General features: G+C 42.9%; 1 protein-coding gene across 1 annotated transcript in view; it reads right to left on the minus strand.

Moving 5' to 3' along the window:
• The window catches only part of LOC308345333 (cytosolic carboxypeptidase 4-like), a 246,153-nt gene that overhangs the window by 215,796 nt on the left and 16,531 nt on the right, over window positions 1-13,826 (minus strand). The window contains exon 7 of the mRNA XM_080807393.1: window positions 1,943-2,096. Coding sequence (XP_080663519.1) covers window positions 1,943-2,096 — 154 coding nt within the window. The remainder of the gene's footprint in view (window positions 1-1,942; window positions 2,097-13,826) is intronic.

Raw genomic sequence — 13,826 nt, forward strand, 5'->3', positions numbered from 1 at the left:
CGTCCTCTCTTGTGGGGCAGAGCCCTGGTTTCAGCTTGATGACCACCACTTGCAAGTCTACTGTGCCCCAAGGAGAATGAACAGCATTCATGGCACCATCATCTGGGCCCTCCCCACTCCTATCCGGGATATTCCCTTTTTTTATAAAAGATTTTGTTTATTTATTTGAGAGAGAAAGAGAAAGAGAACACAAGTAGGGAGAGGGAGAAGCACACTCCATGCTGAGTGGGAAGCCAGGCACAGGACTCGATCCCAAGACCCCAAGATCATGACCTGAGCCAAAGGCAGATGCTTCACCACTGAGCCACCCAGGTGCCCCCGGATACCTCTGAAGATGAACAACAGGTGGACCTACCAGCACTTTTTAAAAAAGATTTATCTACCCATTTGAGAGAGAGAGAAGCAGGGGGTAGGGAAGAGGGAGAGGGAGAATCCCCACTCAGACCCCCTGCTGAGCAGAGCCCAACGCAGAACTCGATCCCAGGACCCTGAGACCACGACCTGAGCCAAAACCGAGAGGCAGCTGCTCAACCAGCTGAGCCATCCTGATGCCCCTCGGCACACATTTAAGAGCGGAAACTGTAGAGACACAGAGGAGAACGCACTGAGGATTACTAATCTTACGCAGCAGACAGAAACCAGCCTCCTCTGACTCCTAGAAGGGTGTGCCAAGATGTCTTTTCTTTCATTAACGTAACTATGTCAGAGGGCCAAATTATTTAGGGATCTTTACCACGTGGCAAGTCCTCTTCTTAAAATGGGAAAGGATCTCTCTAGTTCTGACACCAGCACGTGCACCAGGGTCAGCGTACCCAAAAATGCCAAAGCGGAGGCAGCTCCACGCCATGACCCCACGGTGGGTTCTCTCCCAGCTCCGGCTCAGAAACTGACACTGCAGAACACAGGCTCCCCCAGACCCGCCGTCTCACACCAACACCGTCCAGCGAAGGCTGTGCCGGAAGGACTGCTGTCGCTAACGTCCAAAAACTACTCGTGTGCGAGCAGAGGGCTCCGCGGCTGTTACAGAAATTGCTCTTAAATTCGTAAAACAGGTAAGAGAATTTTTGGAAAATCCCTGACTACTCATTAAAGCATTTTCGGGCCACATTAATTCAGGTGGGATCATCAGTTGTTGATTACCCAGACTACCAAGCATCGATTGTCAGATGCTGATGGGATGCGAGAAATTACATTCCAGATCCACCCAACAGTCACCTGAAGGCCGTCAGCACGTCTGCGCGTAAGGCTGCATCTTCTGGGGATAAATCAGCTGGAGTTTTTACTCCCCCGTGTTTTCTTTCATCGCGCAAACGTTTCTGTATTGCAAAGCAGTCCTCATTCTGATAGGTTTTTCTTGCCTACCTAAGGTCTAAGATATGCTAGAGGCCACCTTTTAAAGCTAACTGGTTACAGGAAGGTCACACTGGCACACAGGGCTGTAACATTTCAGGACCGCGTGTGTGTGCACGTGTGCGCGCACATGTGCACGCACGCACGTGTACACCTGCCCATGTGCTGGTTTGGTTGGACAGCTCTTGGCAGAGCCTCCTCCTTGCCAGCCCTTCCGATCCAAATGGTATTCAAGCCACGATGGGGCTTCTTCAGCCAGGGCTCCAAAACTCAACTTCCTTCCTTGCCAGCCCTTGTCTGGCCTTGGGAGCCGCAGAATAGCAGTGAGTTATGGGCAGAAGAGGGCCTGGCTGGAAAATGTGATGCCAGTGCCTCTCCCTGACAGTTTGCAATCAATTTTTTTCCTCCCTTTAACAATAGGGCAACGTTAATATTTAGCCTTTCTGTTGTCCCAAGAGTTCATTTCTATAAGACAGACCAGTCCCCAGCCCTTTACGAAGCTTCTGATCCCAACAGGACAGGGAGCAGCCAAGGCTGTGAGGACACCCCTTAACCACCACATCTTCAAAGAGGGTTGTCATTTTTTACTCACGGAACTGCTCCAGGTGGTCAGCGCTATTGGACTCAGGCATGGCCGTGACGGTCACCAGCGGACACGAATTCCCTCCCAGCGTCTGGCAGAGAATGTCCTGGCGGAAGTAGACTTGTTTGGGGTTCACGCTTCTTTCCAGGATGTCAAGGTGAGTCTGGAGCAGAGATGACACAGAAGTGATTATGGTTGATGAAATATTTTTGACCACAACGACAGAAAACAGCAACAGAGTTTATAATCACCTATCTCCCTGTAGGTTAGACGTCCTTTTGCTCATCTGCTGTGTCCAATATTAGGCATTAAGTGATTAACAAGGGAGCTGTTCCTACTGGCTAGAAGTTCAGGGAGGCTGAACAGGAAACATAGTTTTTGCACCTGTCTGCGCAATAGAATATGCTTCCGAGTCGCACTGAAAGCAAGAGGGCAGGGCATACAGCATGCTTCCCGATATGGAGAGAATGTGGCCATGAGGACAGGCCACTTGGGAACATGAGACGGAGAACTTCAGAAGCGTGGGGTACTTTAGAACCAAGAGATATTAAGACTGTTGTGAGCACATCAAAGGACAATACAAACCATCGATCCACGACCCACGTGGGATGCTGGTGAGGAGAACAATGAGCTGGTGGTGATTCATTTCCTTCCTCTACCTTCCCATTCACACACTCATTTAAAACACAGAAAGCTACAGAAATGGGCTAGCCATTGGAACTAAGAGCTCAACGATCTTTAAGACGTCTGACTATATTTTCACGTGTTCGAACAGTGGAATTGATCAGGAAGAGGTTAAGAGATTTCCTCCACCCACGTTGCACACTCTGAGCACAGCGACATAGTAACCTCAGTAAGCAGAGGGAGAAGCTGCCCCCTCCTGCCCAAGAACGTCACTGTACAAAACGTATCCTTCCAGCTGAAGAGCTGACGTTTTCACCATAATTGAGAAGGTATGACAGCCAAGGGGAAACTGTCCACCTTGGTTGTTTGACAAATGACAAGCCTGTTAGGTAAATGAAACAAACATGAATCCTATGAAAATATATATAAAATATTCATAAAATGTGTTGTGAAAAGGGGAGAAGTGCCCTCAAAAAGTAAACGATGTGTTGGGTAAAAAGGAATTACTTTGGAAGTGGCAGGCAAACTAACAGCTCCCCCAAACATCCACACCCTAATCTTCTGAACCTGTAAATAGTTTACCCTCCATGGCAAAAAGGGACTTCGCATCTATATTTAGGATTAAGGTCTACTTGAAATGGGGAGGTTATACCACATTATTCAGCTGGGACCGATCTAATTACAAGTGCTGAAAAGCAGGGAACTTGTCCTATCTGTAGAGAACCAGAGATGGCAGCATGAGAAGGACTAGGCCACCATTGCTGGCTTGGAAGATGGAGGAAGCAAGCCAAAAGCCAAGGAACACGGTGTCCTCTAAAAGCTGGAAAAGGCAAGGAAATGAATTCTTCTCCAATAGCCTCCAGAAGGAACATGGCCCCAAAGCTTTGACTTTGCCCCAGTGAGCCCCATGCCGAACTTCTAAAGAGCTATAAAACAAAACAAAACAAAAAAAAAAAATGCTTATTGTTTGAGTGACTAAGTTTTGAAAATTTGTTACAGCTGCAACAAAAAATCAATTCACAAATAAACAAGAAAAAGAATTTTCTAAACTAAGTAAAAATCCTAGCATTTGGGTAAATGTAAACTAAAACTTACTTGGACTCTATTAAAATACCTGAGTTGCAAGGAGAAAGAAAAAGTCCCGAGGAAGGAGATTACCAGATGCCTCTGTGTAACCTTTCTACTAGCCTCGGGGATATCTGAAGATCTGACCCTGAGTCATATACTCTTTGCAAGTGAGATCCCAAATCATCTACCCCCACATAGCCTTCTGACGCTATTATTCCCTGTCTGCCTCAACACAACTACTGGTCTAGGAAACTCTTGCCCAGGAAAATATAAATCACAAATTTATTGTTCATTCCACGAACATCTCATCAACTCTTTATCAGAAAGCAACAACTGACTCATTGATCCAAGACCCTTACAGCTCCTCTCCTCAAAATCCTTGCCTTACCGTGTCCCCCAATCTTAAACCACTGCACCATGATCTTTACCCAATGCTAATCAAGCCCCCATATTAAAAAAAAAAACAAAACCTTCTCTTAAACAAGACTTTAAAGACATAATAAACAGCCCACATTCTCCCTTCCCCTTTTGAGGTGCTGTCAAGACTCTGTTACATTCTTCCTTGCAAGTATATTGGTTTCCTCTTGCTACTATAACAAATTACCATAAATTTAGTGGGCAGAGGCAACACAAATTAATTATCTTATGGTCCTGGAGATCCGAAGTCCAAAATGGGCCTGACTTGGCAAAAGTCAAGATATTGGGAGAACTACACTCTCTCTGGAGGCTCTAGAGGATAATTCATTCCCTTGCCTTTACCAGCGTCCAGAGGTCACATAGGTGCCTTACCTCATGGTGCCTTCTTCCATCTCCAACCCCAGCAATCCCATCGTTCCCACCTCTGCTTCCACGCTCACATCTCCTCCTCTGACCCTGACTCTTTTGCCTCATTCTTTCATGTCTAAGGACCCTTGTGATGACACTGGACCCAACCTGATAATTCAAGACAATCTCCCCATCTCGATCACATCTGCAAAATCTCTCATACCAGATAAAGTAACATCTTCACAAGTTCCAGAAATGAAGATGTGAATGTCTTTGGGGGGGAGGGGCGTTATTCAGCCCAACACACCATGGTAAACAATAAACTCACATCTGTCTTAGAAACAGGTTGCTCTGGTGATATTCCTGGGACGAGCATTTGACACAATACTAAGTAATGGAATTGGAAGAAGCCTGTCTATCCCAGATTCAAGAGGAGAATTCAGCTAAGACCCATGTATCCAGCCAAGCCTCTGCATTCCATTCTTGAGATTTTTCATTGAGTAATAAGCACCAGATATTGCTGAGATGCACTGGCTGGAGACTGGGAGGTAGTCTCACACCCCTGAGAGGACAAGGTGACTAAGTATGTGTACACAAACACACATAACCAAAAGACCTATGAAGCTAGCTAGGTGTGAAAGTTGCAGAAACCCCGGGGCTGAGGGTTTGCTTCATCTCTCATGACCACACACTTCCCTAGTCAAGAGTTACTAGGGCCAAAGAAGCCATACCTGAGAGTCCAGAGACCTTCACTAAGCCCTCTGGATGCATTCTGTGTGGCTGCTTGCCCTATGTCCTTTCTCAAGGATGAGTACGTTTGGCTCCAGGAGAGCCTTGTCCTGTGTATTCGCCAATCTAACTAAAATCAACACTACTCCTTATTGGGCAGAATGGGAGGTTGCACCCCCCAAATGAGATTATTTTTAAAAAGTAGTTATGTAAAAAAAAAAGAAAAGAAAGAAAAAAAAGTAGTTATGTGGGGGGGGGGCGCCTGGGTGGCTCAGTGGGTTAAGCCTCTGCCTTCGGCTTAGGTCATGGTCCCAGGGTCCTGGGATCAAGCCCCGCATCGGGCTCTCTGCTCAGCAGGGAGCCTGCTTCCCCCTCTCTCTCTGCCTGCCTCTCTGCCTACTTGTGATCTCTGTCAAATAAATAAATAAATCTTTCAAAAAAAAAGTAGTTATTTGTGTTTGTTTGTGTGTAGGTAAACCCACACATGTACATATATGCACACACACAAAAAATCATACTTGGGTTATACTTCCTTCTGCAACACCAGATGCCAAAAGAAAAAGAGTACTACCTAGTGTTTGAAAGTAGAAAGGATTGTTGTCTAGTAAACCTATAACCAGCCAAGTGTTCGTGCATGACCACATGTGGCATATATGCTCAGATGGGCAAGAGCTCAGAAAACATATCACCTTATTTTTACTGAGAATAGTAACTTGAAGACATACTTCATCTGCCCCAAAATCAAGCTAAAATACAATATAATAGGACAGTCCAGTTAAACAAGGTGTGAGTTTACATGACTACTGAAAGCAGGGTTACTACATAATACAAACATAAAATACAAATATACAAATATAAAATAATAATACAAGTACACAATGCAAATATAAATATAATACAAATGTAAATATATCAAGATATAATAATGCCACTATAAAAAATAATTAGGTAGGGAGAAAATAAAGATTATCAAATCTTAGTATCATCATCCAGTTCTAAAATGAAATTAAAGAGAGATGTGCAGTCACCTGTCAGAATGGTTAAAATTAACAACTAAGGAAAAAACAGATGTTGGTGAGAATGCAGAGAAAGGGGAACTTTCCTAAACCCTTGGTGGGAATGCAAACTGGTGTAGCTACTCTGGAAAACAGTACGGAGGTCCCTCAAAAAGGTAAAAACAGCTACACTATGACCCAGCAATTACAGTACTAGGTATATATCCAAAGGATACAAACGTAGTGATTTGAAGGGGCACCTGCTCCCTAATGTTTATGGCAACAACGTGCACCATAGCCAAAATAGGAACAGAGCCCAGATGTCCATCGATAGATGAATGGATAAAGAAAACGCGGTGTGTTACTCAGCCATCAAAAAGAATGAAATCCTGCCATTTGCAATGACATGGATGGAACTAGAGGGTTTTATGCTAAACAAAGTCAGTCAGTCAGAGAAAGACAAATACCATATGATTTCACTCATATGTGGCATTTAAGAAATAAAACAGATGAACGCAGAGGAAGGGAAGGAAAAATAAAATAAGATGAAAACAGAGAGGCAGGCAAACCATAACAAACTTTTTCTTTTTTTAAAGATTTTATTTATTTGACAGACAGAGATCACAAGTAGGCAGAGAGACAGGCAGAGAGCCCGATGCGAGGCTTGATCACAGGATCCCCGGATCACAACCCAAGCTGAAGGCAGAGGCTTTAACTCACCGAGCCACCCAGGTGCCCCATAACAAACTCTTAACTCTAGGAAACAAACTGAATGTTGCTGGAGGGGAGGGAGGTGGGGAGATGGGGTAATAGGGTGATGGGCATTAAACAGGAGGGCACTTGACATAATGAGCCCAGGGTGTTACATCCAACTGATGAATCACTGAAACTAATAATACACTCTATGTTAATTAAACTGAATTTAAATTTAAAAAATTTTAAGAGTGATGTGCAGGGGCACCTGGGTGGTGCAGTCTGTTCAGCACCCAACTCTTGGTTTCTGCTCTGACTGTAATCTCACAGTCGTGGGCTCAGTTATGTTTGTATTGGGCTCCGTGGTCAGTACGGAGTCTGCTTAAGTTTCTCTCTCCTCTTCCCTCCATCCTTCCCCACTGTGCGCTCACTCACTCGCTCTCTCTCTCTCTCTCAAATAAATCTTTTTTTTTAAAGATTTTATTTATTTATTTGACAAACAGAGATCACAAGTAGGCAGAGAGGCAGGCAGAGAGAGAGAGAGAGAGGAGGAAGCAGGCTCCCCGCTGAGTGGAGAGCCCGATGCGGGGCTTGATCCCAGGACCTGGAGATCACGACCCGAGCCGAAGGCAGAGGCCCAACCCACTGAGCCACCCAGGTGCCCCTCAAATAAATCTTTTTTAAAAAGTGATATGCAAGGGAAGAGTAAATTAAAACAAAATATGAACTTTCTTAACGTACACAGACATAGTGACAGTGTATCATCCTTGAAAACAGAAAGGCAATACAGCAAGATGACTAAGAAGGTAGGCTCTTGCATCAAACTGCCTTGATTCAAATTTGAGCTGTGGAAGCTGGAAAAGGTATGTAAATTCTACACTTAGCCTCTTTGTGACTCAGTTTTCTTATCTTTCAAAGGGATATAAAAATACCCACCTCATTCAGTGGTTGCTACATTTTAATGTGTGAAAAGTGCCTATCATACAGGAAACACTCAGTGTTAGCTGTTATTATTGATAGAGAAATATAGGCTCAAATACGTTTTTTAAGAACAAAAAGGGAAACACTAGTAGACTTATAAGCACTAAGGGGAAAAAGTGAAAGAAAATATGGTCAGCCCATGTTTCATGGGAAAGAGAGAGAGAGAGAGAAGGAGGGCGAAGGGAAGAAGGAGAGCAGGAAGGAGGAGGGAGGCAGAAAGAGGGAGGAAGGAAAGGAAGGGAGACAGACAGACAGAAAAGCAAAGATGTGTGGAAAATAGTATAAAATCATATTGAAAGAACACCAAAAACTGTTATAACTATAAATAGACTAAGCAGCCTTATTAAATGACAAAAACTTTCAGATTCATTTTTTTAATCCCACTGTATACTGTATATAAGAAGTACTCTGAGAGAAAGGAAAAATACATAATGTGTATGAAAAGCACTCCTAAATGATCTACTTTGTTTGCCTCCACTAAAATATTTCAGGAAAGAAGTATTGAAACTTAAAGGATAAGCAAATATAAATTAAAGCAGGCCTGGCAATCGTAATATATGACAAAGTCATGTTTAAGACCAAGTACATTAAATGGGATTTAAAAATCTTATTTTGATAAAGGGCACGATTCACGATGAACATATAAAACTCATAAATCTTCAGAATCAAATAACATAGATTGAAATATACATCGCAAAAACAGCAGAAGGGGGAAATGGTACGAGGAATAGGAGACTCTAAGAAAGTGCTGAATAAATCAGCTGCACAAAAATAATGATATGAGTGCTCGAACAATATTGTTTTTACAGATAAATGTCAAACTTTGTCTCTGCATGGAACATTTTTTCCCTCAAACATCCATGGAACTGTAATAAAAACTAATCATATACAGGGCTTTTTAAAAATTCCCTAAATTTCCCCCCCAAAAGTAGAAGGTGTACAAACCACATTACCTGACGATAATTAAATGAAATTAGGCCTATGTAAAAATGGTTTGAAGTAGAGCAAACATCAAAACATTAGAGAATAGAAAAATGTCCTCCCGAAAGCAGCTCATGGAAGAAATTCATGTATGAAAAGGAAAAATCACTTAAATCAATGTGATTAAAGGCCTGGTAGAAGGAGTGGGCCATCTGGTCTCCTGGGAGAGATGGTCCAGGACAAGAAAGGAAATGTCCCTTTCAGGCTGTCAGCCATGTCTCATCCATCCCAGTAAAAGCGGATTCCAGAAAATGAGTTAAGAGAATAAAGACAGTCGTGAATTTAGATGAAACTCTCTGAGATCATAAACGAATTATTTTAATCGCTTTTGTAAGTTTCTGGGTGAAAGCTGCTCCCAGTATTGGTTATTACTGAAATCCAGACTTCATGGCACCTGCTTCCTGATTATCTCAAGATTCCAGATTCCCAAACTGGGAAAGCAATATTCTCTTCTGCAGAATCTTCCCCAAATATATTCTGCAGGATGTTACAAGGGCTGGGGTGTGGACAGGGAGGTGGAGACGTGGGAAATTCACAGCCAAAGCACTGGGAACATGGTGAGTTAAAGAAAATGAAAACATTTTCATGGGCCCAGAACTTTTCAGACTCTTCAATTCACCAATAGGCACTATGAACCTAGAAGAAAAAATAGCCCACAGTGTTTCATGAATTTATACAACCACTAAACTCTTTTTCTTTAAAGATCTCAGGATACTGGAATGTTACAGAATGTGCTTTGGAAAATGCACATTTCTATGACGATTTTTTTTCCATCAAAGTTAATTCATTTATCATTTCATTATGGCTACAAGGGCCCTTATGGGATTGGGGGGGGAGGGGGAGACTTCTCAACAGAAGTACTGGTCATCTCTCTGTGATGTCACAAAGTTACACACAGGCCACAGCTCTTTGGTGTCTGATGTTAAATCTAAAAAATAATAACAACAAATCCAGATTTTATAAATCATATATGGGAAGCAGGTTTGGAAGCAGTCTGTCTACAACAGAAGTCATCAAACACAATTGAGTATGAGAAAAAAGTAAAAAAAAGAGAGAGAGAGAGAGAGAGAAACCATCATTGTGAACACTGCCCTTCATAACTGCATGACAGACAGAGATGTCCGATCACTTGTCATACACCTGAAACTAACGTCGTAACATTGTGCATCCACGCTACTCAAATAAACAAGAACAACAATACCACCGTTGCACGCCACCTAGCAGCAAATCTGGGAGCAAGCATGGTTTCGGTTTTCTTCTCCCATGAATTCTCTGTGAAATTTCCGATTATTATTTTTTTTATGATTAATACTATCGCAACTCAACAGCTGCCTATCATCTTCCAGCCGAAGTTCATTTTCTGTACACTGTACTTGTTCGCGCAACCATCTCCCCCACCGCACGCCTCGAGGGACTCTCTGCCCTGTTCCACCTGCCACCAAATACAGAACGCCTCCATCCTTAGGGCGTTATCCTGACTCCAGTCATATGGAAGACTTCCAGAAGCAAACCAGCCAGCAACTTCTGTGGGGTTTGCTTTACAGAAATGGCTCCGCATTGTTCTCCGGAGAACGGTTTGGAGGTGAACGCTCCATCTCGGGTCCGGCAAGGCCATGTGTAATTGGGCTTTGCTGGGATCAACGAGGAGAGGAGCTGGGCTTCGCAAAGCACATGCCAACAACCAGATACAATCGTGGCTCTGTGGGAGCCACAGGGGCAGGTCTCTTTACAAAAACGGGAATGAGTTCAAGGCAATGATGGGAGCCCCAGAGAGACTGTCTTCTTAGGAGCAAATCCTACCTCTCCGTGAAAGATGCCAGGATGACAAGGTAGGCTGCAGCCTCCTGGGCCCCTCTCCATAGGAGCCTTCTGCCCCCTTCTCCCCTAACAGCTGCTCTCTTAAAACTTCCAGAAAAGGTTTCACTTGACCACAGCAGGTTACCCCCACCGATGGCTACTGATAAAATGAGAAGCACCCACGCTCCAAATCACTCATTTTTCATTGTTAGCCCTTAAACTACTCTGCTCTCTGTCCCCCTAATGCAGAAGAAAGCTCACTCCTAAGGAGATGGCCAATTTTATCTGTATACAGACTAGTCCTCAGTTGTCACTTGAATGTACTTGTTGGAGACTGGAAGGTGTCTCATCACAAGGCAAGAACAAATGACACAGGTAAGCTAAACAGAAGCCACAGAGCGTGCCGCCCGGGGCTCCAACGGGCTTTCTCGGACCGCCCGTCTGCCAGTACCACTCTCCCTATGTTAAACAGACTTAATTTAAGAAGTGTCTGGTCACAGATTTGCCAACTGGAAAGAAAAGATGATGTTAATGTCCTTTTTCCATTAAAAATAAATGAAGTTATATCACTGATGATTTAGAAAAGAGAGTTTAAAAATTATTTTAATCAACTTCCCTAAGACAGTCATTAGTAGCCTTTGTATTTATTTCCTTGTGGTCCTATATTTAGATTTTTTTTTTACAGAATTTTAATTTTATTGTGAGTTATGGAATGGGTATCTCCCCATCAGCCCAATAGAGAAAATGATTACATCATTATAAAAAAGAGAATAAATGCTCTGATGCCTACCATCTAATATCGCTCACTACACACACATGCGTGGCCAACACTTTCCACGTAGCAAGTCATTTACCCTTCATAACAACCCGTGTGGTAATTGCTTTTATATGCTGAGCCCTTCTAAAAGGTTGTGCAAATGATGTTCTAATTTTCTCTTTTCTTTCCTTCTCCCACTCTCTCTTTCCCTACACTATACTCCATTTCGTCTCTAAAGATCATAGTGGGAACACCTGCCACCATACATATATATGTCCACTGAAAAATCCTGCTCCAACTTTCAAAGCCTTAAGCTCTGCCAACATACGGACCCTACTTATGACCACTTTTTTAACTCCTGCTAACTTGTACTGTTTTAAGTTCCCAGTGAGATCCTACCTCCTTGCCCTCTAAAATGTCCATCAGAAACTCTCTTGGGGTCCCATTTTCAACCCACACTACTGGCTACCTTGGGACAATCCACAACATAATCCAAGTACTTTAATGAGTATTGCTAACACCTGAACCATCATTGCAATTATTGACAGCTTGATATGGATGGTTAAAATAGATTTCCATTTGCTTGTTTCCTAACTATAATAATATTATATTTCTTTCTTTTTGCTTTATTTTAATACTATAATTTGGACAATTATCTCACAGAGTTCCTGGCACGCATCTGGAAGACATCAGTTGGAAAGGACCAAATGCTAATTCTCATATTATAAGAGAATAATAAAGTTTTTTAAGTTGCAAAATTGTATTCGTGTTGAAAAACATCCAATACACATGTCCTCCACTTCAAAAATGCCTGTGATTATTAAACATAATCCATATTAGAGGAGATTTACAAACTGTAAACTCCACATAGAAATGTATTCTCCATCCCCTCAGCACCAACCCCAAGTAACATGCAGTTAATTCTGCCCTTGGGGTATCATTCACATTTAATTTATCACTGATCTGCTGGAAGGAAAACTGTCTCTCCTTAGGACATGTCCAAAAATAAAAATGGGTAGTGTGCACTATGGAACGTACTCCTTGTGTGCAGGATGGGAGGAAGAGATTTTGAAGAGAAGACTTAGAGTCCATTACAGTCTTAAACCTGGAGAGAACAAAGACTGTGCGTTACTGGAAATATAAAACCCCAAACTGATCATATATCATTTTTCACCTTCAAGTAACAAATGTCTTTCTTACTCTGCTCTGCTCATTTAAGAGAAATGAAAACATATCCTTTCTCCTTTGTCTCTTCTTCATTAACTCTCCTCAAACTTGCTCAATGGGAAGAGGTTCCAGTCAACGGGCTAAGGAACAAGCCAGTGAGCTTCGATTCTGACAAGATCTCTCTTCCTCTCATGGAGACCAAGGAACTGGGAGGGGAGGGGGCTCCTCTTTTCTTGTATTCTTGTCTCCCCTCAAGACAAAATCATCCCCCTCCCGAATCTACTGGTTCCCAAGCTATTTGTTGATTGTAATTTCCAGACCCTGTGGTCTGACAAGAGCACAAAAGGTAAGTGGATCCCAGAGGCCTAAGGTGTGACGGACAGTAGCTCCTCCAACTAGAGCCCACTGCTGTAGGTTCACGCAGCCACCGAGCTGTACGTGTTGTACAACCTCTGATGGTGGGGTCAAGTCATCACCCCACGGTGTTCATCCATAACACTGAGAGCCATGGACATGGTTCATCTGGATAGTGCTATTCCCCAAACACGGTCCCTTTTTCTTTTTTAAAAATTTGTTATTTAAATTCAATTTAGTTCATGTATAGCCTACTATTAGTTTCAGGGGTAGAGTTTAGTGATTCCTCAGTTAATGTAAATGTAAATAAGCACCCAGTGCTCATTCCATCAAGGGCCCTCCTTAATGCCCATCACCCAGTTACCCCATCCCCTGACCCACGTCCCCTCCAGCCCCCCTCAGAGTGTTTCCTACAGTTAAGTCCATACAATGGAATATTACTTGGCCATCAAAAAGAATGCAATCTTGCCATTTGCGACAATGTAGATGGAGCTAGAGGGTATTACGCTCAGTGAGATAACTCAGTCAGAGAAGAACAAATACCATATGATTTCATTCAAATGTGGAATTTAAGAAACAAAATAGATGAGCATAGGGGAAGGGAAGGAAAAAGAAAATAAGATAAAAACAGAGAGGGAGCCAAACAGGGTCCCATTCGTACCCTGAGATGGTCTGATGGGTTCTTGCGAGGTAGGTGCCTGCAAGCTGACTCAAAATCTGAAACTTTTTCAGCCAGAGCCTGACTGCATGTGGCTTCTTATCTTAAGTTCTAGACTTTGAAACAGCAGGCACCTCACAAGAACCCGTCAGAGCTTCTGGCGGTAGGAACTGCACTGTGTTTGAGGAACAACGTGATCCTGCTGAACCGCATTCGAGGCACTCAGTGTTACAGATAAAAACCATAGGTTGATGACTTGAACCAACCATCAGACATTATACAATCACATTACTTGATACTACATGTACCCATAAAAGGAGACTA

This window comes from Martes martes, assembly GCF_963455335.1.
Source record: "Martes martes genome assembly, chromosome: 7".
NCBI classification, from domain to species: Eukaryota; Metazoa; Chordata; class Mammalia; order Carnivora; family Mustelidae; genus Martes; species Martes martes.